The sequence below is a fragment of the Phoxinus phoxinus genome (assembly GCF_949152265.1).
Source record: "Phoxinus phoxinus genome assembly, chromosome: 4".
Taxonomy (NCBI): domain Eukaryota; kingdom Metazoa; phylum Chordata; class Actinopteri; order Cypriniformes; family Leuciscidae; genus Phoxinus; species Phoxinus phoxinus.
Genome location: NC_136879.1, coordinates 37,920,306 through 37,946,908, shown reverse-complemented (window position 1 = coordinate 37,946,908; position 26,603 = coordinate 37,920,306). Strand labels below are relative to the sequence as shown.

At 39.3% G+C, this 26,603-nt stretch overlaps 2 protein-coding genes and 1 long non-coding RNA gene across 3 annotated transcripts; 1 reads left to right on the top strand and 2 right to left on the bottom strand.

The window, feature by feature from the left end:
• Positions 1 to 1,085: 1,085 nt before the first annotated feature.
• scg2a (secretogranin II a) lies at positions 1,086 to 4,932 on the bottom strand. Its single transcript, XM_079609877.1, has 2 exons — positions 4,803 to 4,932; positions 1,086 to 3,584 (listed from the first exon to the last, which is right to left on the bottom strand). The coding sequence occupies exon 2, from the start codon at positions 3,575 to 3,577 to the stop codon at positions 1,781 to 1,783; it is 1,797 nt and encodes a 598-aa protein (XP_079466003.1). The 5' UTR covers positions 3,578 to 3,584; positions 4,803 to 4,932; the 3' UTR covers positions 1,086 to 1,780.
• Positions 4,933 to 13,421: 8,489 nt separating this feature from the next.
• LOC306997026 lies at positions 13,422 to 17,353 on the top strand. The gene is made up of 3 exons (XR_013797245.1): positions 13,422 to 13,551; positions 16,946 to 17,074; positions 17,239 to 17,353. It is a non-coding gene; the product is annotated as an uncharacterized lncRNA (long non-coding RNA).
• Positions 17,354 to 21,689: 4,336 nt separating this feature from the next.
• kcne4 (potassium voltage-gated channel, Isk-related family, member 4) lies at positions 21,690 to 24,825 on the bottom strand. Its single transcript, XM_079610012.1, has 2 exons — positions 24,274 to 24,825; positions 21,690 to 23,359 (listed from the first exon to the last, which is right to left on the bottom strand). The coding sequence occupies exon 2, from the start codon at positions 23,331 to 23,333 to the stop codon at positions 22,848 to 22,850; it is 486 nt and encodes a 161-aa protein (XP_079466138.1). The 5' UTR covers positions 23,334 to 23,359; positions 24,274 to 24,825; the 3' UTR covers positions 21,690 to 22,847.
• Positions 24,826 to 26,603: the final 1,778 nt, after the last annotated feature.

Genomic DNA, 26,603 nt, shown 5'->3' with positions numbered 1-26,603 from the left:
TATGCTTTATGGAAATAGAGCAGGTATAGTCTAGTTTAATTACGGATATAACTTATTTTTCATCTTGCTTTTATCCACTATTTGTAGCCAGCCTAGCCAAGCCTGTTGTAGCGAATTATGGGCAAAAATATACTGATGAGTTCAATGACGTTTACTGTACATCACACAAAAGATGAAGCGTAAGAGCTGAGTAAACAGTGTAAGAAGTTCGCATTAAAGTCTTATCCATAAACTCTCCCTTTCATTATCAACAAACACAGCAAAGTACACAAAACACTCATTACGACTAACAGTAAACAAATACAAACATTTTCAGTGTTTGCTTAATAAACTGGTAAACTTTAGATCCGTAAAACGACTCAGATGAACAGTAATAAAGTGCGCGCTCTCCCTTTCATTTCTGTCGTGATCAGTGAAGTTAGGCCTGTAAGCTGGATCACGAACAGTTGGTACTGATCGATCCTCGAGTAACAGCGAGAGTAAATGACGACTGCTATGTTCATTCTTACATCCAACAACGAAACACCTCAATCACTTTAGACATTCTTGTCTACAGCTGCAGTGTCGAAACAATGTTGGACTGTGTTTAGCTCACTCAGGGCGGGTCTACGCTAAATTTGCAGTGTCAGTCAACAGTCGTGGGCGGGGCTTGTGCAAATCTACGTCACATTGCCCCGAATCTGAGAACGGCTTGTTCTGAGACAGTGCTTATGATTAATTGGGATTTTTAAAAAAGCACTGTGTGAATTTGTATGATTATAGGGTGGTTGTGTACACACACTGCCAACACACATTTATGTTCAAACGTAGGGCTGTAAACGATTAATCGAATCCAAAATAAAAGTTTGTGTTTACATATGTGTGTATACTGTGTATAATTATTTTGTATATATAAATACACACACATGCATGTATATATTTAAGAAAAATGTGTTATTTATATATAAAATTGTTATATTTATATATAATATAAATCATATAAAAATATATATGCACTATATAAATGCAAATATTTCTCAAATATTTACATCCATGTGTGTGTATTTATATATACAAAATAATTATACACAATACACACACATATTATGTAAACACAAACTTTTATTTTGGATTCGATTAATCGCGATTAATCGTTTACAGCCCTAACGCCATGTAAAAGTGAATTTTGCATTCTGCGATGCTTCTCATTGTGAAAATCCCAATCTTCCCACTCGTATTAACGACATTGTGGTGGCGTTCATGTGTGTTCAATAGCGTCCATTGTCCAACTGAATTAAATAGTTAATTCACTTCTATAAAATGGTGGCATGTATGCGGAAATAACCTCTAAATGAGTTTTGATTTAGAACAATATTAACGATGGTTTCATGTCATGCAAAGGTTGCCAAGGTTGCTCGGCAGTGAGAGACACATTACACAAACAGAGGATCGTAGTGTGAACAAATGCTTTATTTACCTCTGCCACATCACACATGACCTCATCACACGCACAAGATACTGACGGAAAAAAAACATAGCTGGCGTCTTTAAGAGGGAGAAAATCTGTGTGTGTTCATATGTTGAAGAGGTAAAGCCGGTGACTTTTTTACAATGTTCTTATCACTAACTAAGAAAGAAGTTAATCAGGTTTACTAAAATACTCTTTATTTTGCGCTATACAGAAGACAAATGAGAAAAGCTGGAGCACTACATTGACTAAACGCAGTTAGGGGATATATTTGTTTCAAAATACTTTATTATATGCCAATTCAAACAATGAATATAATGGTTATCTACACATCTACATTTCAGGGACTGTTTTGTCCTCAGAGTCTGTTTCGTCGGTGTTGTCGCTCTCCGGTTCCAGGAACCTCAGGATTTTCAGCATTGTGTTGTTATCTAATCCGATGTCTGCGTTCTCGTGCTCCGCCGTTCTTTTTTCTGGCGCGCTTTTATCGAAGTAGTCCTGGACGGCACGTTCCAGATTTCCATAGCGGGGTTGATCCACGTTGCGCACTGGCGTTGGACGTGCACGTCTCTGTCCCTGCGCGAGCATTTCGGATGCCAGGTAACTGGCCAGTTCGTCTTCCTCGCCGGCGGTGTTGTCGTAATCATCCTTGCTGGTTTCCCGCTCATAATAACGTGGCGCGTTGGGTTGCGTTGGTCGTTTGTTGTTTTGCTGTGCTGCATTAACCAGCTCAAGGATGCTCAGGATGTCCTGGGCGACGCTGTTCCTCTCCGATGTCTCGAGCGGCGAAACTCGATGAGGTGCTGTGGAGAAAGTCTTGTGTGTGTTGTGAGGGGTTGCGTAGGGCGTACGTGACTTCTCGTTTTGAAGAAGGTCAAGGACTTCCTCTGGTGGGATCCGAAGCTGCTGTGAGAGTTTGATTATCTGGGACAAAGACTCGGGGAATGTGTTGTGCATCGGCTTAATTTCCCTCTCCTCCTCGTCCTCCTCCTCATCTTCGTCTTCATCCACGTCTTTTTTCTCCATCTCTCGGTTGCTTTCTCTGGCCTCTTGTCTTTTCTGCTGCTCCTGCTCTTTCTTTTCAAGGACTTGGAGAAGGTAGTAGTCCATGAGCTTTGCGATGTCCTCAGGGTCCTCCTCTTTTCCTGTCCTTTTCCAGCTGGATTGGTTTGATCTTTTGACATCATCTTCGTCTTCCTCCTGCTCATCATCCTCAAGGTCACGATTAAAACCGTGCCTCTCTCTTTCCTCTTCTTCAGTCTCTATTTGCTCCTCCAGAGGTGCCCATTCGTCTGTTCCCATGATGTCCTCCAAGGCCATCTTCCTCTGCCTGTACAAGTCATTATCATCCTCCTCCTCCTCCTCCTCCTCCTCCTCATCATCTTCACCATCATCTCGTTTGCTGTTGGCCTTAGATGTAGAGATCCCACTCAGTTCCTCAAACACAGACTGAAGGGTCGCCAGTTTCTGGGGTGTGTATTGTTCTTCCGCATTCTCATTGGTCCGTTTGAGCGGCTGTTCCTGATCCTCCGGATCCTCAAATATAATTGGATACTGCCGGTGTCGTCTCCGGCTATCTTGATTGGCCCATGAGGTCCTCCCATAGTTCTCAGCTGACGTTTCCACCTCGACTTGTTGTTTTGGCCTTGGGAAGGGGTGGATGGTGTATTGAGGTTGGGTTGCAATGACCTTCTTGGGCACCTTGTGTTCCTCAGTTTGTTGTAGTGTCTTAAGCACAGCTTGAAGCAACTCTTGAGTGTTGTCTCTTTCTTCCTCTCTCTCCTCCATGCCTCTGTCCATCCGGCCTGGCGCTGCCAGTTGTAGCATGGATCGGATGCTCTCCATGTCATCCTCTTCTTGATCTGGTTGACGCTCGTCGGTAAGGGGATCAGGTGGGGGGGATCTCTGGCTGAGGCTTTGAATGTATCGTAGAGCTCTGAGCATCTCGGCACTCGGAGGAGGGCGGATCTGGGACGCAGGTCCATAAGAGACGGGCTCACTTCCACTGAGGCGATGCTCTCTTAGCGTGGCTCCTTGAACTCCAGAAACAAGAGAGAGGAAAAGAGGCAGAAGGAGGAGCGAGGGGAGGACGGACACCCCTGTTGCACAGCATCTAGATGATGACGACATGTTTTACCTGCAGAGCGGGAGGGAGGGAAAGATGAGAGATGGTGAGTCAGACAGTTTTTCCATGAAAAAAAGATTTTTGCTTTCCCTAGGGCAGAACCCTTTTCAAAAGGCACTAAAACGTACAATTCAGGTACTAATATGTACCTTTAAGGTAATCATATGCACTCTTTAGTGGTAAATAAGGTACAAATGGTGTATATTTTGAAAAGATACCACACTAGATACTACTTTTGTTTTCTTTCTGAGAGTATCAGCACATGCACAAACACATTTGCACTAACAATTTCATGCACAGAAATGTGTCTGTACAATGAAAGTCAATGTTTTTTACTTTCAATGTACAGACAAAATCAGTTAATTTGTGTTTTATATAGAAAAGAAAGTCATACAGGTTTGGAAAGACATGAGGGTGAGTAAATGATGACAGAATGTAATTCGGATGAGTTATTTCTTTATCTTGTTACAAAGATCTACCGTTGATGAGTTATCGCAGTCTTGTTTACAATGTTAAATTGTCCATCACGGTCTCCACTCGTTGGTCTCGCTCTGCTTGAATCTCTCTCTCTCGTGTATCTGTTGAAAGCCTGTTGATGAGTGTTTGCGGAGCACTCGAGAGAGCGCGCGTGCCGCTTGCGCTGAAAATCTCATTAGTTTCTAAATTGCTGCCACGACAAAATGAGTCATACCCCGTTGCTACGGGAGACCGTGCGCGGATCCGCACTGCTGTTGAACCGCAAAGTGCCGTCAAACGGAGAGGAGGATTAGAGAGACCGGAGCACGGCACCCTACATGCTTCAATCTGTTAGATGTTATACTTGCTTTTAAGTGGAAATAATGCATATGTAGAACTTTAGCATGGATATTTTTCCAAATGCATATTTAAGAATTAACGTATTTAATAAATTAACGTTCTTAATTAACGTATTTAACCTATTAAAACGAACATAAGTAGCGTTTAAATAAAAATAATCGCGGATTAAAATAAGGAGGTTTTCATAAAAGACGCACGGCCGAACTTTTGCATACATTTGTTAAACTTTCGTGCTGTTTATAAACGCGTCTTGTTCGAACGCGTCTTTACGCGTCTCACGGTTGCGTGCAGCAGGTTGTTGATATAGAGAATGAAGTCTATACACGTTTCTAAAGAGACAAACCAGACATGACAGTGATGCATTCCGTTCAAAACAACGCACAAATGAGTGTTCAGGGGCAAAAGCCCTCTTACCTTTGCTTTCGGTGTGTTTTAACGGGGAGTCGTGAGTGCGTTGCGCATCTCTCTCGCGCTCTCGGTGTGTTTATGGCTGTGTGCACGAGCACGGAATATCTCTCTCGTCAGCACCGCGGACAGCTCCGCCCGTTATAAGAGACGCCATCTGATTCGTGCGTCACTGAAACAACATACGCAAAACCGGACACACACACGCACGCACGCACACACACACACACACACACACACACACACACACACACACACACACACACACACACATATGTTTTCATGTTTTATGGGGACTGCCCATTGACATAATACTTTTTTTTTTTACTGTACAAACTGTATAATCTATCCACCTTACCATCACTGAAAACTTTATGCATTTTTACATTTTCAAAAAACATCACTATGATTTATAAGCTGTTTTCCTCATGGGGACCAAAACATGTGAGGACATTTTGTCCTTATAATGTAGTAGGATTTACCAAAACACACACACACACACACACACACACACCAAATGAATCACATTTAACATGGTAAGTGCAATGAACTTACAAACTGTTGTAACTTTGGCTTTACTTTGATTTAACTTCAAAATCAGCAATTAAACTTGCACAAAAATGTAGTGGGTTGGAATTTTGTTCAGAGTTGCATGAGTACATGTATATTTTGGTGTGAACTGTGATTACCATGGTAATGCTCTTGTAAAGAAGCACTAACAACTTCTCCGATTAGAGGTTTCGGTGCCAAAGGCCCCCGGTGAAGAAGAGAACCATCATCACGACCTCCTCTTATCATGTGAAGTGGAAGCTCTTCTCCAGTGTGATTGTGATATTATGATAACAGTCGATCATTGAAGAGCGATGGTACTTTGCTTTCTAAAATGCTCTTGGGAGATCTCGTTAGCTCATCTTTGATTTGATCACGGGGAACACAGTTGCTGCTTTCGTGCCAAAAAAGCCATTTAATCCTTTTAAGCATTTAGAAAATGAGCTGTACGGTAAGCAGAATGCATCTCTCTCACGTGCACACGGACGTCTGTTACTGGTGTGTGTCAGAACCGGGTCGCTGTGGGCTTCTGGTCATGTTGATTTCACTTCATCTGTAAAGCGTCTGGCGGACGATGAGTCACCGGCGGAGCCGCAGAGGAGGGGAGAGGGGTGAGTGTGTGAGACGGAGAGGAAGACAGGAACGGAGTTGGTGTTTCGATGGGAATTGACGTGTGTCTGGGACAGGGTGAACCGTTGGCTCTGGTTCTGTGTGGCTGGCAGCTCATTTTCTGAAGCGAGTGTGTGTTTGGCAGTGTGTCAGGAGCCGGTGGGAGCAGGGAGACTCGTTCATTCAGAAATCCACTCCGCTGATGTGGGAGGCCGACTACCATTCACAAGACACAAGAATCAGACTGCACACACACACACACACACACACACACACACACACACACACACACACACACACACACACACACCTACACACACACACACACACACACAGAGAGAGTTCAGCAAGATGATGCTGAATGAAGCACAATCAAGCATTTACTTTCATCTTTTTTATTGCATCGAGTCTCATCTTCTCTTCTGTACAGGAGCAGTAATACAGTTCCTCTGTATGTGTCTAAAAAACCCCGAAGCTTTTCAGATGTGTGTGTGTGTGTGTGTGTGTGATCAGACAGGTGCACCATTGTTACTGCACCTTTATTTTCATCTGTGTCCTGCCGATTATGGCTTCTGTAAACAATTCATGTTGACATCCTCTGTGTGTGTGTGTGTGTGTGTGTGTGTGTGTGTGTGTGTGCGCGCTCCATTTACCTCTTTTGTTATGTAAGTGTGTGTATATGGGCTAAAAGCGGTTTGTTTTCCTCTGGCTGATTCTGAATACAGCGTGACGGATGCATTGAATATTTTAGAGGACAAATCATATTTGAGAGGAATCACATTATAGAGGATGTAAGAGAAGCACAGAGCATCACACACACGTCTGCGTACGTGTGGTTTGAGACGGCCTCGACCTGGAGAGCTGCTTTATATTCATCTGCTTACTAAGTGGAAGTTCAAAAATAACCAGCCGAGTCTCTGAGGTCAAATTTGTCTCGGGCTCTACTAGAATAGATTTTCAAGATGAATGTTTAAACATTACACATAATTTTTCCCATATTCTCCATAGTTGCAGCTCCTCTCTTCCCAGTCTGTCAGTAACGCTCTGTTTAGTTCCGGTCTCTATGAAGCCCCTCCTTCTGAAAAGCACACTGTGCTCTGATTGGTCGGCTGGATTAAAGTTTTGGAGATTAACGATTAGTCAACCACTTCGAGTGTGTTTGGGAAATGTCCTGCCCCTTACCATAACCTTGAGTTTTAACACACTACGGCCCTGTCACACGGCACCATTAACCCTTGCGGTCTTCCTTTGAGTCCACACTTTCATGACGTAACGCCGCTTTGGTGCAAAAGTGCGCATCGAGGGCGCATATCGACCACAAAGGGGGCGCTCCGAACACCCTTCTGAAACCTAAAGTGATAAATGGGACACCCTATGGTCTCGTGGACTTAAAAGGGTCACACGACAGTCATTGTAAGTCCACAAGACCGAAAGTGAATATTAAGTGTGCCATTTGGGACAGGGCCTACTAACTCAATCAGGCCCCGCCCCTTTATTTTGCATATCCATTGAGCGGGAATTATTTAAATTAGTTTTGTAACATGTTAATTCTTGGAAGAAAGCTCAAGACTACAATGGAGGCGTTTCAGGGAGTTCAGAAACAGTGACACTGATGTACAGAATAACTCCCGCTGGAGGGACTTTGTGCTTTGTAACTTTGCAGACCTTTTTCATGTTCAAACAGCAACATTACTCAAAGAAAGTTGTATACATGTAAAAAAGCATAATAAGTCCCAATCTTTCAAGTCATTTTGTTTTGCATAAACTGTTATCTTGGGATGTTTTGCATTGTTTTGAAGGATGCACAATGTGCAAGTAGCTTGTATCTTTGGTATTAATTCTATTAGTTTATTTGACGCTAATATACATAATGCAACATGCACATTAGCAGAAAGCAAAAGCTTGTTACATAAATAAAATGTAACAGGCAGATAAATTGACACCAACATTAGCGTAATAAAAGATAACACAGGCTTCATAGCATCCTGCAAAACTGACATGCACAGAAAACATTTTCCAGACATGTAAAGTACATTAAAAGAATGAAGCATTGTTGATTGCTGTTGATTACCACAGAAAATGGTCAACTTTTCACCTTCTGTTTATGTTCACTGATCAATATTTATTTGTGAATATCCCTTTATGAACTTTTTAAAGCATCACAGTTGTTGTTGTGTAGCTGTCAATGAAGGGACAGAAATCTCTCAGATTTCATCAAAAATAGATTTATTTGTGTTCTGAAGATGAACGAAAGTCTTACGGGTTTGGAGCGACATGACCCACTAAACATTGGATGTCGGATAGACGTGCAAATCATGTCTATATTGGGTCCGTCGGCCCATGACCAATTCTGGACATCTATTCAATGTCCAAACTAGGTCCAATCATGACCCAACTTGGAAGTCATATTGACATTCAACATTTGACCTTTGAAATGGGTAATTTTTTGGATGTCATTTGGACCTCTATGACAGGTGCAGGAAATTTACACGATTAATATATAATATTTTTTATTCACAAATATCAACATGATGTTGTTATCAACATGATTAATACATATGAATACAGATTATTAATAATTATTTAAGATCGATTTCCAAAAACTCAATTTGATTGTCTCAGCAGCAGGTGATAACTGGAGACACAGTATAATATCGTTTTCCTGTAGCTCAAACAGTAGAGCATTGGTGCTTGCAACGTAAGATCATGGGTTCGATTCCCAGGGAAAGCAAGAACTGATAGGAATATAAACGTGTAATGCAATGTAAGTTACTTTGGATAAAAAGCATCTGCCAAATTCATAAATGTAAATACAATGGTACAGAAAACACATCCTCCACCCTTTTGAAACATGGGACTACAGTTATAGAAGTTGTATAAAACAACGTCAAATTTCTCTAAATTTGATGTTGAAAAGACGTCCACAAACGACCACATTTGGACTATAAATAACCCTTACACGGAGGTCCCACGGATGTCAACATTAGACGTGCGGTAGATGTCGAAAAAAGATGTCGTCTGGCGTTACAAAACAACCCCTTCAGTGGACTGAAATTGGACGTCCAAAAAAGTCATAGAAAAGACGTCAATCCGACGCCGCATTGCGCAGTGGGGAGGGCGAGTAATTAATGACAGAATTGTCATTTTTGGATGATTTAAACTAAGAAATCACTGAAAGTGCATTACTCTCAATGAGTTGAAATGATATAGGGTACGGCTGATAGTTTCACTTTTTTTTAAACCAAAACATTCTTAAAAGGGAACTGCCAAAGCAATGCATTAATCCATATTGTTCCCATACTTTTCATTGTCCAATCTACACAAAGATACAAACCCACACTCACTGTCTTGTTGTTGTTGAATCCAGTCATTTGTTTTCTCTGAAGGTTTCGTCAGATCACACACTTGTGCATGTGCAACCTTTCAGCGGCGACACATCTTCTTGTGACGCGTCGTCTCGGGTTTATTTCCCTGCGTAGTGCTTGTGGTAGGACAAAAAACACATTTAAATAGACAAAACAGCTTATAGCATGAAAGATCTCAGGAACACCCTACAATTAATGTCAGGTAATTACAGTTTATGTTCTCATGAAACAATGTGAGGCATCATTCATATCATTTGTGCGGTGACAAACGGAGAGATTGAGAGGATGATTAACTGGTAAGATTTAGTTTTTGTGTAGGCCTATATTTCAGGGAGATTAGGTTTGTTTATCTGTCATACATCACTCCTTTCTTGCTATCTGTTTTCCCATGGCCCCCGGCACTGAATGTTCTCCTGATTTTCACTGAATCCTCAGTTGTATCTGGGCATCAAACCGTGCCTCCCACACTGAGACACACGCAAAACATTTCCGCTCTATCAGAGCGAACAGTGTTGTGTGCCTACGGATGTTGCTATTTTCATTTAGGTAAAATTGTAGTTGTAGGCTACTCATAAGTTTGAGCAAAATTGTAAATTGGGTTTTGTTTTGCAACTGGTTACTGCCTATATTAAGTATGCATTGACTTTGATATTATATTCCACACAAAATATCAAAATTATCACGAATTACTGTTCCAGTAACACACTTGCTGCTTCATGTTTGCCTCCAATAGCAGCATCAGTGACTGCTTGTAGCCTGTTTTACATGATCAAAAACTTATCAGTAATCTTTTGAACTTGTGCAAATCAAGTTATTTTGTTATTAATTGTTATTTTTTCTTGTTGGCTTTCTGAAATACTCGATTCTGATTGGTCAATCGCGACATTCAGTGGTCAGATTTTCTAATGTTGTCCATATATGGCAGCGCTGCGGTTAACGATCATGTAATAGACTATAGCCTACGAGTCGAGAACACAACGACGCGAGATCGCTTAACAACGCATGTAGCTACACATTATTCCCATCAGCGCCATCTTTGATTTTAACGGGAATGAAAGCGGGGCTGTGTCCTATTTAATGTGTTGTTCCGCTGACGAAACACTGCAAAAATATCTTTCCAAGAAGTTTCAGTTGGAAAAAACAACACCAACTCCAGACAACATTAGCTGTGGAAAATTTTAAGTGATCGTGGATGCCATTACAAACAGTAGGCCTATCCCTCACAGCCTCGCTTTTTATACCTGTTATGGCACTGCTATGAGGTTTATTGAGAAATGGACATGAACACCAGTCCGCTTAAAGGGGTCATGACATGAGAAACCAAATTTGCCTTGATATTTTAGTATATAAGAGGTCTTTGTACCATTAAAACGTCCTGCAAGTTTCATAGCTTAAGACGTCCTCCCCATTATAAACGAATCATTTATTTAATCAAGCTCTAAATACAGCTCGTTCTGGATCCATGGTAAGAAGTGACGTCACGGTACGAAGTGACGTACCAGCGTTTGCATATGACCGCCTCCAGCACAAGACAACTACGCTCATTTCGTATCATTGTCGCGCGCCTCACAAGTGTTCAGTCGACGGACAGCGAGTGGGTCTGTGTACAGGGAAATTACGATGCCACGCAGATGTGCTGTTCCTGGCTGTGGACAAACAACATCTTTGAATACGCTGCGAAAGATCCAGTCGTCAGGGAAAAATGGATGCACTTTATTTTTTGCGGACGTCTCAGTCACGGCAGTGTTAATGTAAGTGTTTGCTCTATACATTATAAGGATGACTGTTTTGAGAACAAATCCCAAAATGAGGCTGGCTTTACCAGAAAACTGTTGGTCAAAGATAAGTACGTGCCGACTATTCTGGGCTCAACAACGACGACGCAAACTGTAAGTAATGTATTTAAAACTTTAAACTACTTTTTAAATACGCTGAATCCGCAAATGTTCTGGCTGGGGCGTTAATAATTGATGCATAGGCACTGACGTTAGCCAATCATAACAGTGGGCGTTAACACTGAACTCTTAAAGGGGAAACACCCCCAAAACAGACTGTTTGAATCAGAGGATGAGAAACAGGGTGGGAATAGGTCATAAATCACTACATTTTAAACGTTTTTTGTAAAAAAAACTATAGTAATACTATAATTGCACCTAAGGGAACATAATAATAAAATAAAAAAACCCATGTCATGACCCCTTTAAATTATAAAAAAATATATAATAGCGCTACTTTCACGTCGTAGCCTATCGTATCAAACGCAACGGGCGCCATCTTGCGGTCTAGTTATCGGTTCAGAGAAATTAGTGTGCCTGTGTGCGGTTGCTGCAGTGTTCGTCTTGCTACGCCGATGCTTTTATACATTGTTGTAGCCTAATGTATAAGCGAATCTTTGATATAAAATGCAGGTAAAATTACACAATAATTTTGACTCATTTCAATATTTCACATCCACATCCCCACATAGTGATTATATAGGCTATAGCAAAATAAAACTTTTATTTTGCGATAATGACTACGACTATAGGCCTATTCTACTTATTTGTTATGCAGCTTCCTTTGGGCTTTTTTGATATATTTTTATTTGTATAAAAAAAAAGCAAAAATCTTACATTATGCAAGTAGGCCTATGTAAACTCAACAGACATATTGTGTGTCAGGAGTCGCCTGATAGCCTTCTCCTCCTCGTGCTCTAGTTCCTTCCTCCTGTTTCTCTCTTCCTCTCCCTCTCTGCTGTCTCGTGTTGTGTAGTTGGTTTATGTATGTGTGTGTGTGTGTGTGTGTGTGTGTGTGTGTGTGTGAAGCTCGTTGGTTTCAGTATCTTGAGGAAAGTGCAGCAGCCTGTTGAGGGACTCTAAACAGATCAACACGCATTACAATTTAATTACTTCCCCTCCACAACACACACACACACACACACACACACACACACACACACACACACACACACACACACACACACACACACACACACACACACACACACACACACACACACACACACACACACACACACACACACACACACACAGAGATCATCGCTCTGATCTGAGCCAACAAGTCCTGTGTGTGTCTCATTTGTGCTGTCTTTCTCTCTTCTTCCCCTTCTTCTCCATTATTGATCAATATTTCCATCCGTTTCGTTGTTGAAATGGACTCCATATCCCATGATGCCTCCTACGCAGTCATTAAAAGCAGAGTAGTTTCCTGTTTGAGGTTATGGAGGTTTAATCAGTTCAGATGCTATCAGGAAAACACACACATCACATTTAATGGATATTAAGGGATATAAATCATTTTTGTCAACATCTATCGCAATTCATTTGGCTGTAATCGTCCTCCTGTTATTGTTGTTGTCTATTTCTGTCTATTACTTTTCGGTTTTTAGTAAAAAAAAAAAAAAAATAGTTCACACAAACTTTTTCAAACCTTTAATTTGAATCTGATGAGATGTGTCTTTACTTGCCATATTTCAATGTATAAGAAACGTAAATTAAATTTGAAAGCTGCCGTATTTTTTTATTTTAAGTTTTGTTCACTGTTCACCAAAATAATGTCTTGAAATAGCACATTATATTTGTGTAAGACCACTTTTATTTGTCGATTTTGGAGTTTAACACTTTTATTGTCTTAAAACGAGCAGCCGAGACTAAGAAGAAAGAATCGTATACAAGTTTTGAACTAAATGAGGGTGAGTAAATAATTGAATTTTCATTTGTGTGTAAACTATTCATATAATTCATTTATGCAATTTGCTTGGATGACTTGAAATTCATCTTTGCTTTGGGATACTTGCATGTTAATGTTTTAAAACGGTGAAACTTATTTGAAGGCATAATGCATCTCTCAGATTCTCTTTGTTTGCCGTATGATTGGCTCTCATAACAAGGTGACTTCTCTTTATCGCGGCTCAGCAGACATGAAAACACAAAGAAAGAGAGATAAGCAAATGTAAAAGGAGCATGTGTGGCTTCAGGGAAGCTTTTGGGCATCCGGAATGAAAGGGAAACCGAGAAGGGCCATACAACTGACCTGTGATTAAAGTGTGTGTTTAACGCAGACGCTGGTGACACACTCCTGACCTCTCAAGACCCTGTGATTGACAGGTAATCTCAGGACACTGGGAGGAGCCCGTAGAGAGCAGAAACGAGAGAACATCAGTCTGAGAGAGAGAGAAAGAAAGAGGATGGGATGATAGAAGAGTGTTTTGCCGTGCTGCCAGCGATGACTCAAAGGTCAGATATGTGTGTGTGTGTGTGTGTGTGAATATAAATCAGCTTTAATGGGGAAAAAAGAGAAAAACAGTGTGAAGGGACAGTGACAAACCAAGCTAGATTATTGAGTTATCTCACTGTCATGTTGCTTTGGTGTTGTAGGTGGTTGCCAGGGTGTTGCTAGGATGTTTTGGGTTGTTGTTAGGTTCTTTCTATCCAATTTTCTGAAGTTAGGAGAAATAATTTCAAATTTAGGATTGAATTCTTCTCCCAATTTCCACATTATATTTCTTAGTTTACCGTCTTTTACTGCTCTGCTGTTGTTTAGTCTCTGTTCAGGGCCAAATAACATTCAAGTTTACTTTGTGTGTTGTTTCAGTCCAATAAGTCAGTTCATTTTCTTTTTGTGCTTTTAAAATTGGGTTGGGCTTAATTTTGACTGACTGTTGCTCTCTCTCTCTCTCTCTCTCTCTCTCTCTCTCTCTCTCTCTCTCTCTCTCTCTCTCTCTCTCTCTCTCTCATGATAAAATAGGCTGGTGTTGAAAATGTAAATACCTCAACGGTTTTGTTCACAGCAAAGAGTCGAGGAACCACACACACACACACACACACACACACACACACACACACACACACACACACACACACACACACACACACACACACACACACACACACACACACACACACACACACACACACACACACACACACAATCATGTAAAGACAAACAGCTTTAATAACTCAGTAAGTGTGTATTGATTACACTGGCACCATGTCACGGTAAAACTTCCTCGTTCTGATTCAAAATCAATAAGTAGCACACATGCTGAACACATTTGCCAGTGTTCTTATTGTCATAGTAACAAAGGTGGGCGGTAACATCACTGTCAGTCAGCCGAACCCCTAGCAACACCAGCTGTCAACATCTGGACCCATGGCAACCGTGCTTGAGCAACAACTTCCAGTCAATTAGTGCAATTCATTATTTCTCATCTAAGCCGAATTTACTCAACTAAAAATTAATGCGCTCAAGTTTTTACGAAAATCTGTCCATTCAACCGCCAATAGATCCATCCATCCATCCATCCATCCATCCATCCATCCATCCATCCATCCATCCATCCATCCATCCATCCATCCATCCATCCATCCATCCATCCATCCATCCATCCATCCATCCATCCATCCATCCATCCATCCATCCATCCATCCATCCATCCATCCATCCATCCATCCATCCAGTATTTGTTATTGTTTCAGCAAGTGTGTTTGTTCATTTATGTGAAAAGGGAAAGAGAGTAATTTGATTTTTTTCCACCACATACTCTGTTAAAAGCTTCTTCTTTGTGTGTTTGTGTGTTTGTGTGTGTGTGTGTGTGTGTTTGTGTGTGTGCTAAAAATACTCCCAACCGGTGAGTCATCGACCATTGCACCAATCGGTCTTCCCAAGCGTGTCCATTCTGGCACTATCTGTGCCCACATACACAACATAAGCCTTTTCATTTAAATCCAGCTTAACAGAATTTTGCTCACATATATTTAGACAGCCTTCGGCTCAAATATGGAAGTAATTAAAGATGTTACTTGAATTGAGATTTTGGTAACACCTTATTTTAGGGTTTAATTCTCACTTTTAACCATAGTTGCCTATTAGCATGCATATATTATTAGGATATATTTCAGCGCAGCTCCTGATCTGACCAGCTACCATACACACACTTACTGTGTGTGTGTAAGCGGGTAATCAGCCATGTGTCCTGAAGTTTTCATTGACTGGTAATATGTGTTTCTACTGTCAAAGTGAAAATGTTCAGAACATATTTGATTTTTACTCTATACTATACTTATATGTGACCCTGGACCACAAAACCAGTCACATGGGGTACATTTTTTGAAATCGAGATGTATACATCACCTAAAAGCTGAATAAATAATCTTTCCATTGATGTATGGTTTGTTAGGATAGGACAATATTTGGCCGAGATACAACTATTAGAAAATCTGGAATCTGAGGGTGCAAAAAAATCAAAACATTGAGAAAATCTCCTTTAAAGTTGTGCATTTATGTTCACGATTGTGCTGCATTCACTCACAAAAATACATGTTTTATATATTTACGGTAGGACATTTACAAAATATCTTTATGGAACATGATCTTTACTTAATATTCAAATAATTTTTGGCATAAAAGAAAAAGGCTTTGAAGAATGTTGTGGTCAAATGGTTTTTGGACCCCATTGACTTTCATTGAATGGATTAAAAAATATATAGGCCTATATTTTTTTTTCTTTAAAACATCATATATATATATTTTTTTTTCAAAACATAATTTGTACTCCAAAAGGTATAGAGTTATGGAACGATGACGGAATTATAATTTTTTGGTTAACTATGACTTTAACTAATGTTGACAAATTTTATCTTATTTGTAAAGTGTTACCAGCTCTTTGCTCACTTTTCTTTGTGGACACATACGTAAATCATAAAACATTTCTTTTTTTTTGCTTTAGTGAATTTATTTTTAGAAGAAAAAACAATTATAGTTTTTCATATTTTGAATATAGCTTTTATTTTTGTACTTTCCGTTTTTATTTTAGTTTTAGTTATATTGAGTCATTTTGTTATGTGCTTTTTGTAATTTTCATTAGTTTTATTCAAATATTATTATTTAGGTTTAATTTTTAGGTTCAGTTATTTTATTTACAGTTAGCAATTTTAGTGCTTCAACGTAAAGTAAATGAAAATAAGAAATATTGCTGGCAACTAACTAAAATAAGTTTAAGTTTTTCCTCTTTATTTCAGCTGTATTTCAGTTAGCAAAAATGTTTTGATAGTTTTTGTTCTAGCTAACGATATTAACCCTGTTATGTCACTCAGACGTGGCTAAAATATGTTTCTACCAAAATGCTACTAATTGCACCTGAATTTGTTTTTCTTTCAAATTAAACTTGAGGTGGTAAACCCTTGTAGTTAGCAGTGATTCCCTGCAGAGATGAAAGCAGACGATATCTAATCATGTGCTGCACAACACACACCATTTTAAAGCTACTTTTTTAATGTCAACCAGGTCAACGTGAAGTTGAAAGCTAGATCAAAGATTCTCAGGCGCACAAAACACGCAGAGACAGCAGACATCTTGTTATTATTCATTAAATGGTTGCAACTTGGTTTGAAAGTGTTTCTTTGATTGAAAGTGTTTCTTATTATATTGGGATTTAACACACACACACACACACACACACACACACACACACACACACACACACACACACACACACACACACACACACACACACACACACACACACACACACACACACACACACACTCCAGTCACTTATTTATTGTGATGATCATCATGTTTTGCTAGTTTTCTCTCACGTGTTCGCGTGCATTGTGTGTTTTCCGGCAGTTTTGTGTCTCTGCACGTATTCGTCCTCCAGGAAATGAGGAGCTTTGGGAAAATCAGCTGGTGGTCTCTTACAACCCTCCCGAAATCATAAAGCTTATCTTTTGTTCTGTGATGACGTTCAGCTAATCAGTGAGTAAAAAACAAGGTTTTAATAAAGGTTTTTTAGTGGTTTCTTGCCCATAGCTGCAATTTTCAGTTAAAATTCTTGATCATATTTCAATTTTTGGTCAGTCTGAAGAGTGAAATACTGTGAATCTGATGCTTTCAAAACATTGATCTGTGTGTTTGAGCAGGTCGATATGTCAACTTCTGACTCCAGCATTGACGTGAGTTTGGGGACGATTCCTCTATGATTCTGCTCAGGATGCAGAGACGATTACAACCGAAACTCGAAAAATTAGAATATGGTGCAAAAGTTCATTTATTTCAGTAATTCAACTTAAAAGGTGAAACTAATATATTATATAGACTCATTACATGCAAAGTGAGATATTTCAAGCCTTTATTTGTTATAATTTTGATGATTATGGCTTACAGCTTATGAAAACCTTTTCTAATTTTGAATTTGGGGTTTTCATAAGCTGTAAGCCATAATCAAAATTATAACAAATAAAGGCTTGAAATATCTCACTTTGCATGTAATGAGTCTATATAATATATTAGTTTCACCTTTTAAGTTGAATTACTGAAATAAATGAACTTTTGCACCATATTCTAATTTTTCGAGCTTCACCTGTATATATATATAAGTAGTTAGACTGATATCTTCCCAAGCATCTCAACTCACCAACTTTAACTCAACATGTCTGATGGTGTTGTGGAGAAGTTACACACTTCAGCTTTAAAACTCATTTAGTTCTCCTACTTAGCAATGTTATTAACTGGAGAGGAACTGGAGACTTTTTAATTAAGATTTGTCAGATGTTTCTTCAGAGAAATAGACCCTAGGAATCTCACGTGTCTTCTTCAGAGTTTCAGAAGTTCTCAAGAATACTATTAAAAATTGGACATCTCAAATGAAAACATTTTTCATTTAATTCTACTAAGACCCAATGATCATCAGAACAATGCCAACATTCAATTTATGATATACTACGGGGATTTTGAGTGCTTGAATATGATTGGTTGATGAATCTCACGGATAAACACACGGATAAAGTAGATCCAGCTGGTCTTGACCGCATTATAGTTTTAGTTTTATATCACTTCACCAAATATTTTCACTTATTTCAAAGGTCCTTACAGCCGACAACTAGCTTTGGTCCTACTAGACTCTCGTACATTTCATTTGTACAGAGAGTCTGGCCTCTCTCCATTGACAAGCGTTAACTTCCTCGTAGGCGGGAACTCTGTTGAAGTTTAAAACTATTGAATCTGCCATAACCAATCGCTAACGTTTGGTCGTGACGAAACTTCAACTCAAACTAGCGCACGACCTCAACGTCATCGTTCTCAGCCACTCCCTCTGTTCGCTGATTAGACCGGTAAAAAATTGACCGGAGAAAACCCGCAAATATATCGCAAACCCAGACGACGTACTGAAGGAAAATGAAAATTGAGTGTTTTACAGTACAGTATTTGATCTCTCATTTTTCTCTAGAGAAAAACATCTGAAGTTGATGCTCGACTGAAGCATAACTGACGAACTCCATGAAACATCTATGAAAGAGACATTATTCTTTTTTCTCGGGGTGAGATGTTTCTTATCCGTGAACATTATTGTCTGTTTAAGGTCAAGCTTGAGTTGCTCTTTGTGTCTCTTGAGATATAAAAAAGTTCTTCATATCATTTTTTAGGTTCTTTAAAGCAACAATACACACGTTTCTCTGAAGAACTAGAATAAAAAGTACTTTATGGCACTTCAATGGCATGCGTCCCTTTGTAGTTTTACTCTGCACTGTGCATTAATCTTTAACAGCAGAGGGTTTGAGTCTGTTCTTCAATTATTTTTCAGTATTTTGGGCCAGTTTGATCTTCGTCATTGCATCAGTTCATGCAATGTTTATGTGCTTGCTTGGACTTTTCAAGAGCACCCACACACACATCAACACGTCCCCTCACACGTACTGACACCATCCGGATATCCGGATAAATTAAGCCCTTTCTCTTGTACCTGTTGCCATAGAAACTCTCATTAAGAGCCGGGAGACATGAAACGTTAGCGTGTGTTCAGACTCCTCAGAGGATGGTTTGGGTCAGCGCGCGCATCTTATCAATATGCTCAATATTATTGGCACTCTTGATCTTTCTAATTACATCTGACTATTCAGATCGACAAGTTTGTTTGCCATTTAAAACATGGCAAGCTGCATACATTTACATTAAATGGAAAGTCTTAAAGGTCAGACAGGGAAAAAGTTTTTTTGCATATGTTTTTTTTTTGTATTAGGGATTTACTTTGTAAATGTTAGCATCAAATGTCAGTGTGACTAAATCAGTGAGCAAAGAGAGAGAAATTACTTTTATTTTACATTACGGTTTATTTTGAGCACAAGTGCACTGCCAAAAACACTGGAGTCTGTGAAACAGCCAGGGTGGGAAATGAACTTTTTTAGCCAGTGGCTGGTGGATGCCCAATTTTACCAGCCACTTATATTTTTTTTACCAGCCATTTTTTCCGGAATTCAAATTTATAAAAGAAAGTGCACTAGCATATTTTGAATTACTTCAATAATCTATTTTTTTAATTATTATTAATACATATTTTATTAATGTAGGCAAATAAATGAAAGTTTTATGGGATTGGAAAGACATCAGGACGAGTAAATGATGACAGAATTTTATTTTTTTGGCTCATGCAGAAAGTAAAAGCTTTTATTATGGACCTTTTTTTATGGAGCTTTTACTTTCTGCATTAGCCAAAAATGTCAATTATGTCATCATTTACTCGCCCAGATGTCTTTCCAATCCCGTAAGACTTTCATTCTTCTTCAGAACACAAATCAAGATATTTTTAAAGAAATCAGAGAGCTTTCTGTTCCTCCATTGACTGCTACACAACTATCACTTTAATGCTTCAAAAAGTTCATAAAGACATCGTAAAACTAATCCATATGAATTGAGCGGTTTTGTAAAAAAAAAAAAAACTGTAATAAATTCATTCTCGTGTTACGCATCACTTTGAGCTTCTGCAAGAACCAATGAGGTTTATTCTCGTGTTACGCATCACTTTGAGCTTCTGCAAGAACCAATGAGGTTCATTCTCGTGTTGCGCATCACTTTGAGCTTCTGCAAGAACCAATGAGGTTTATTCTCGTGTTACGCATCACTTTGAGCTTCTGCAAGAGCCAATGAGGTTCATTCTCGTGTTACGCATCACTTTGAGCTTCTGCAAGAACCAATGAGGTTCATTCTCGTGTTACGCATCACTTTGAGCTTCTGCAAGAACCAATGAGGTTCATTCTCATGTTACGCACTTGTAATTTTTGGGTGAACAATCCCTTTTAGCTCCAAAAATGTAACATCATGTTATTGTGATATGGGCAATAGGTCAGCACAAAACTTTTTTCAATTTGATAGACATCACAAAAAAATCTTTCAGTAAGTTCTGATTAATAAAAAAATAAAAAAAGCTCAAAGTTTTTTTTTTTTTACTTTGTTTTCACTGATAAATCCTCAATAACTGAACGTTTTCAAATGTCATTTGCATCATGACTCGATGTGTGAGTGCAATTTGAGAGCAACATTTTCAGCTTAAATTTCAATGTGTTCCACAAAGCTATCATGAGTTCATATTAAGCTATCATAAGACTGCTTTCACTTTCATTATATGCAAAAGAGCCAGAACATTGCACCTATTCTGTCTAATAATGTTGCCATTTTTCTTATTTTTTTAAACAAATAAACACCCCAAAAGAGCAGTTTCCAGGTCAGTTACTGCTGTCCTATTCACAAAATAACAGTTACACTGTTGCACAGAAATAACAACACGGATCCTGATTTCTCCATTCATGCCATAGATGTTTCAGAGAAACATAGAGAGAGGGAGGCTGTGCTTTTCATTTCCTCTACAGGGAGTATGAGTCACACTAACCTTTCTTCTGTCTTTCACACAGTCCAATCATTTCATCAACATTAATCTACGTGGTGAGTATAAGCTGATGGACCATACACAGATGTGACTGCATGTATAAACTTGTTTGTATTTTGTTTTCAGATAAAAGAGATCGGAATCTGATTTTCACGACACGGTTTATAATTCATGATCTTTGATAGAGCAAAAAATGACTCAGTAAATTATTAACATGCTGTGTTTTGTTCGGAAGTTTCTAGTCTTTTATGTAACAGCTCAATTTTTACTCATCAATTTGAAATGCAGCAAAGCCAACAGGTTGACATTTTGGAGTCAAAATGTGAATGTTTTTCTCTAAAAACTTTCCTAATACTGTGTCCAACTCGCATCAGATGAACCGAGGACATTTTTATTGGAAAAGATCCACGCAGACGGAAAACACGCGGGAAGTTTCCACTGCACTCCCTGGGGCGGAAGACGGGTCACTGACACTTGTGCATGTGATGTCATTTCATTAGGACAACAAAGACTGATTATTATGATGAAGGATTCGGGTTATTATAATCATGCAGATCTATGTAAAAGCACACCCCCCCTCTGTCCCAGAGTGAACATTAGCCCAGTCTCAAGGGGATTAATAGGATGAAAAATGTTTCAGGAGTGGACACTTGAAAGATCTCTATCTTTTTAATGACGCCAAGAGGACTCACACAATCCATTCTCATCTCTATATGAACAGGGTTTCAGTTCCTGTTGAAAATATATATGAAACAAATGTATTTAATGTTTCAATCACAAACTGTGTTGATTATGTGATTAACTAGGATTTGCATTTCTGAATGCGTATGTTCGTAGCCTATGTAAAAAAATCTGTCATGTTGAGTCTGAGAAACATTCCTTGCAGTCTTTGACGCCCCCAAGTGGCGATAATCGGCAAGTGCAAACATAAACAGGCACAACACCTTCACATTAGGAACATTTTATTCAGTTTACACAAAGTAACACATACGATAAAATTTAAATAGACATATCAATGCATGTAGAACAATATATACAGATCATTTTACATACTAATTTTAACATTTTAAATCATTTTACACATCTGTGTGGATGACGATATAGGCCTTTACTAAGTAAAATGATTTTAAAGAGTTTTTCTTTTCAAGTGATTCCAGGTTTATCGCAATGTTTGCAGTCGTTACATCGCGTTTAAGGCCTGAAACATACTTTACACAAACACGTGTAGAGGCTTCTAGTAACACAAGATCAATTTCCTGTGTCAATGTATGTATTCCAAGATCAAATCAAGTCGAATCCAATTAATATCGCAAGTACGCGTTGCATTCAGTGTTGCCACAAGGGGCGCTACTGGACACTAGCTTGATCAGTCTCTTTCTGCAGTTCATTTCCTTTTTCAGGCCGACTAATGTGTTTGAAGATAATTTTGCTGAGCCACTCCCGATATTTTCAATGAGATTTGCCAGTAAAGCTAGCAATGCAACAAAGACTAGTAAAGTTCAGAACTGCCACAGCAACGCAATAGTGCACAACTTAACTATGTAGCCTACACTTCCGTTGGCTTTCGTACTTGTGTAAAAGTATGTTTCTGGCGTAACAGTTCGTACTTGCCGCCAAGGCACTTTAGATAACTTTTTGCCATGGACACGTAACCAGTTCCTGCCACATTACTACTGTAAAACCAGAATAAAGTAACACAGGATTTTCTTAAAACAGTACAGGAAACTTTCAGAAAAACGTTCTTTAATTTATTTTTGTATTACAATGGTGGCTAGAACCAATTTCAAACAGTTTCATTTGTAGTAACGTAAACTGTGGTAATTCTTATTGGCGGGAACTTTGGTTGCCATAGTATTGTTTTTGGCGGGAACCTCAGAGGTTTTCCCCGGGGTTGTGGTCCGCTCCTACGCCCGTTTTCTGTGTATCCTCGGGTCCACCGCTGTCCGACTCCTCCTCGATGGCGAAGTGCACATCTGCTACGGAGCTGAGAGAGCTCACACTGCTCTGCTCCACCGAGCACAACGCGCACGCCAGAGGCGAGCGGCCGGTGTTTGGCATGAACGGCACCGGCGTGGCGCGCATCGCGGGAAATGCGGGAAGACTGAAACTGTTCTTCTTTTGGCTCGCGCCCCACTCGCGTTGCTCCTCCTCGTGCAGAAGCCGCGAAAACGCGTTCGAGCGACGCTTCTCGCGCCGCTTGGTGCGCAGGTAACCGAGCATGATCCCAATGAGGAAGACTCCGTAGAAGGACACGACGATGATGATGTACAGGTACGCATTGCTGTCGCTTCCACCGGGCAACGCGCTTCTGTTGCTCTGCTGCGATGGAAGAGTGGAGGCGTTGTGCGCCAACTCCATTACGACAGTCACAGGAACTGAGTTACCTGTAAAAAGCACATTAGATAAAGTTAAAACATCATCTTTTCAATGACATTACGTCGTGTTAGCGGCCCCTAAGTTAATAACTAATGATCTTTGCAACGGAAGTGAATCAATCAAAACTAACTTTAGCTGGACAATAACTTTATTGTAGAGCTGCTGTGAAGCCAAAACGATCTCTAGCCTACTTGAATTTCCTATTATCACTGTAAAGCTGCGTTGAAACAATCTATATGGTTAAAAGCACTAGCCTTGATACAAATGAAGGTGACTTGACTTGGCTATTAGAATAAACATCTGTAAAAAAAAAAAGAAGCTGGGTCACACATTCATTTTAGGGTTCAATTCTCACTATTAACTATGAATTTTGCCTCAATAACCCCCCAATTGATACTTTTTAATAGTTAGTAGTAAGGTAGTTGTTAGGTAGCCTATTTATTTGATTAAGGATGTAGAATATGGTCATGCAGAATAAGGCATTAATATGTGCTATAAGTAGGCTAGCCTACTAATAAACAGTCAATCAATATCATAGTAGCCTAATATTCATGCTAATAAGCGACGAGTTCATAGTGAGAATTGGACCCGAAACTAGTGTTACCAGTTGGTTATTATTATGACTAAAATTGGATCACAAAGAAATGGCGAATTTACAAAATCAGATTTCTTCCTGGAAATCTAAAACTAAAAAGAATATTTAAAACCACTTAGAAAAAAAAGAAAAAAACTGTAGACTATAGGGCAAAATCAGTTCAACTTCTAGCCTACATCAAAGTTCATAATGACTTTTTGTAAACTATCCTCGCATATTTAGACATGACTTAAACATATGTTTATATTTGAAAGTATCCTACACATTTCTGCTTTAATGTAAAGCATTATAAAGTCGTCATGAAAGGACAGTGCTGTAGTTACTCACCGGGATGTTTCACCCTGGAGCGCGTCAGCCCGTTCACGCGTTTCCTCGAGTCTCTCTGGATGGTAACGGGGTTTGTCAGCAGAGTCCCGTTTAAATAGCGGATCCCATGCGTGGACACGAGCCAGCGGGATCTGTGACAGAGGTTCAGGGAGTCGAGATCCTCACGTTCTCCCTCGCTTGAGCTCACACACACATTCTGATGACGTTTAATGAAGTCCAAGTGCGTAGCGCTGCCAAATGTGCTCGTTTATCACAACATACCCAGACCAGACAGGCTTGCTTTAGGAAAGCCTCTTCTTCTGCAGAACTACAGCAAGCCTTAGGAAAAAAGCCAGAGGAACGGGTTGCACGAATTATGCAGAAACTAGAATGGCGCACGCAAAAAGGAAAATCCTTCATCATTGAAAAATGAACAACTATATTTTTTTACTAAGATTAATGCATGCTTTAAAAAATATATTTCTCATTGTTAGTCCATGTTAGCTAATGCATTAATGGGACAGTTCACCCCAAAATTAAAATTCTGTCATTAATTACTCACCCTCATGTTGTTCCAAACCCGAGACCTCTGTTTATCTTTGTAACAGAAAGATATTTTTGATGAAATATTTTTAGTTTTCTGGCCCTTCATTGACAGCTAACGCTTCAAGCCCCAGAAAGGTAGTAAAGACATCATTAAATTAATCCATGAGACTCCACCCTCTGTTTTATGAAGCGACGGGAGTGCTTTGTTTGTGCAAAAAAACATAATCTACCACTTTATTTACAAAATATTAATATCCAACACTCGAATGGATGTTGACGTGAGAGCAGACATTGCGTGAATACGCGTCTGAGATTAACATTTTCTAAAGAAAGTGGTAAAAACTTTTTTTTTTGCACAAACAAAGCTTTGGTAGTTGCATAGCTGTCAATGGAGGGACAGAAATCTCTCAGATCAAAAAGATCTTCATTTGTGTTTCGAAGATGAACGAAAGTCTTGCGGGTTTGGAAGGACATGAGGGCGAGTGATTAATGACAGAATTTAACCTGTCAAATTCAAACTCAGTAAGGGCCATGCTGAGGGTTGTGAATAAAATCAGGGGCCGGACATATATATTTAGAGGATTTTTCATATATTGAAATATAAGTGTATTAGTAGCCTAACTGTATAAAAAAACTCTCAATTTATTAAACCACATTATCAAAACAAGGTTTTATTTTTTAATTTTGAGTTGTAAACACATTTTATATATTTCACAAAACATATTTGTGTCACATGAGGGTTTTCTTTATCTTTATCAAAACAAGAAACGTGAGTGAGATGCATGATCTCACAGATGTAGGGTCTCTGACCAGCATAACTGCATAAATAATACTTTAAAACAGTACTTTTAAAAACTTTTAATTTCATAAAAACTGGTTGATGAAGCAAAATAGTCAACAAATGATAGATATAAATACCACATGGTCGGTAGATAGACAACAAATAGTATCTGATATTGTATAATTTGGCTTATTTTGGTTGCTCTTACTTTTTGATTAGATAACTTTATCTTGAAAGGAAACATGCACTGGGCATGATGGCAACTATCAGTTGCAATTTTGGATTTCTCTGACATATGTGCAATTTAAGACTTCTGAGGGCCAAAAAAATGGATAAGAAATAGCTTTAAAACCATGTCAGTGGGCATTAGATTATTTGTCAATACCTGCTCTCTCCTCATCTCCATCGTTTTTTTCCCAACATTGTCTCTCAGTCTTATCTTGCCCTATTTATTCCCCTCCTAAATCTGAACTTTGACGGATAGTCTTTTCATTTTCGTCTGTGTCAGTGAATAAAGTAAAAATAGGCCAAACTGATATTTATATGTTTTATGTATAATTTTCTTAGACAAGTTAATTTACTCAAGGCTAGGAAAGCTGTAGCCTAAGTCAGTATTGCCAATAGGAACCTTCTACAAGCTTTGGATTTTGAAAACGTCTGTTTTTAATGTTAAAAGTATAATTTTCAATATCAAAGTAGGCTATGTTTAACGCAGTTGGAGGAATTTGCAGACGTTCCCATGCGCTGTGGAAACGAGTCAAAGCATCATATGCAACATTAACACACTTAAATCTCCCGGAATCTATAGCGAGCGAGCGCGCCCGCGAGACAGAGACTGTGCTCCAAACCGCGTAGCGCGTGCACGGCAAAGAGGAAGAGAGAGCAAGAGACCGCGCGCGTGTGCCTCATGAAGCGACACAGGAACCCAACAGAACCGTCACGGTGGGAAAAGTGTATCTGAGCATGTGACTGTCTGTCCGAGTTTTGTCGAGAGCCGGAGGCGGCACCAAATTTGACGGAGGCG

Coding starts and splice junctions, on each gene's coding strand:
- scg2a (XM_079609877.1), bottom strand. CDS start 3,577: ATGTCGTCATCATCTAGATGCTGTGCAACAGGGGTGTCCGTCCTCCCC.
- kcne4 (XM_079610012.1), bottom strand. CDS start 23,333: ATGGAGTTGGCGCACAACGCCTCCACTCTTCCATCGCAGCAGAGCAAC.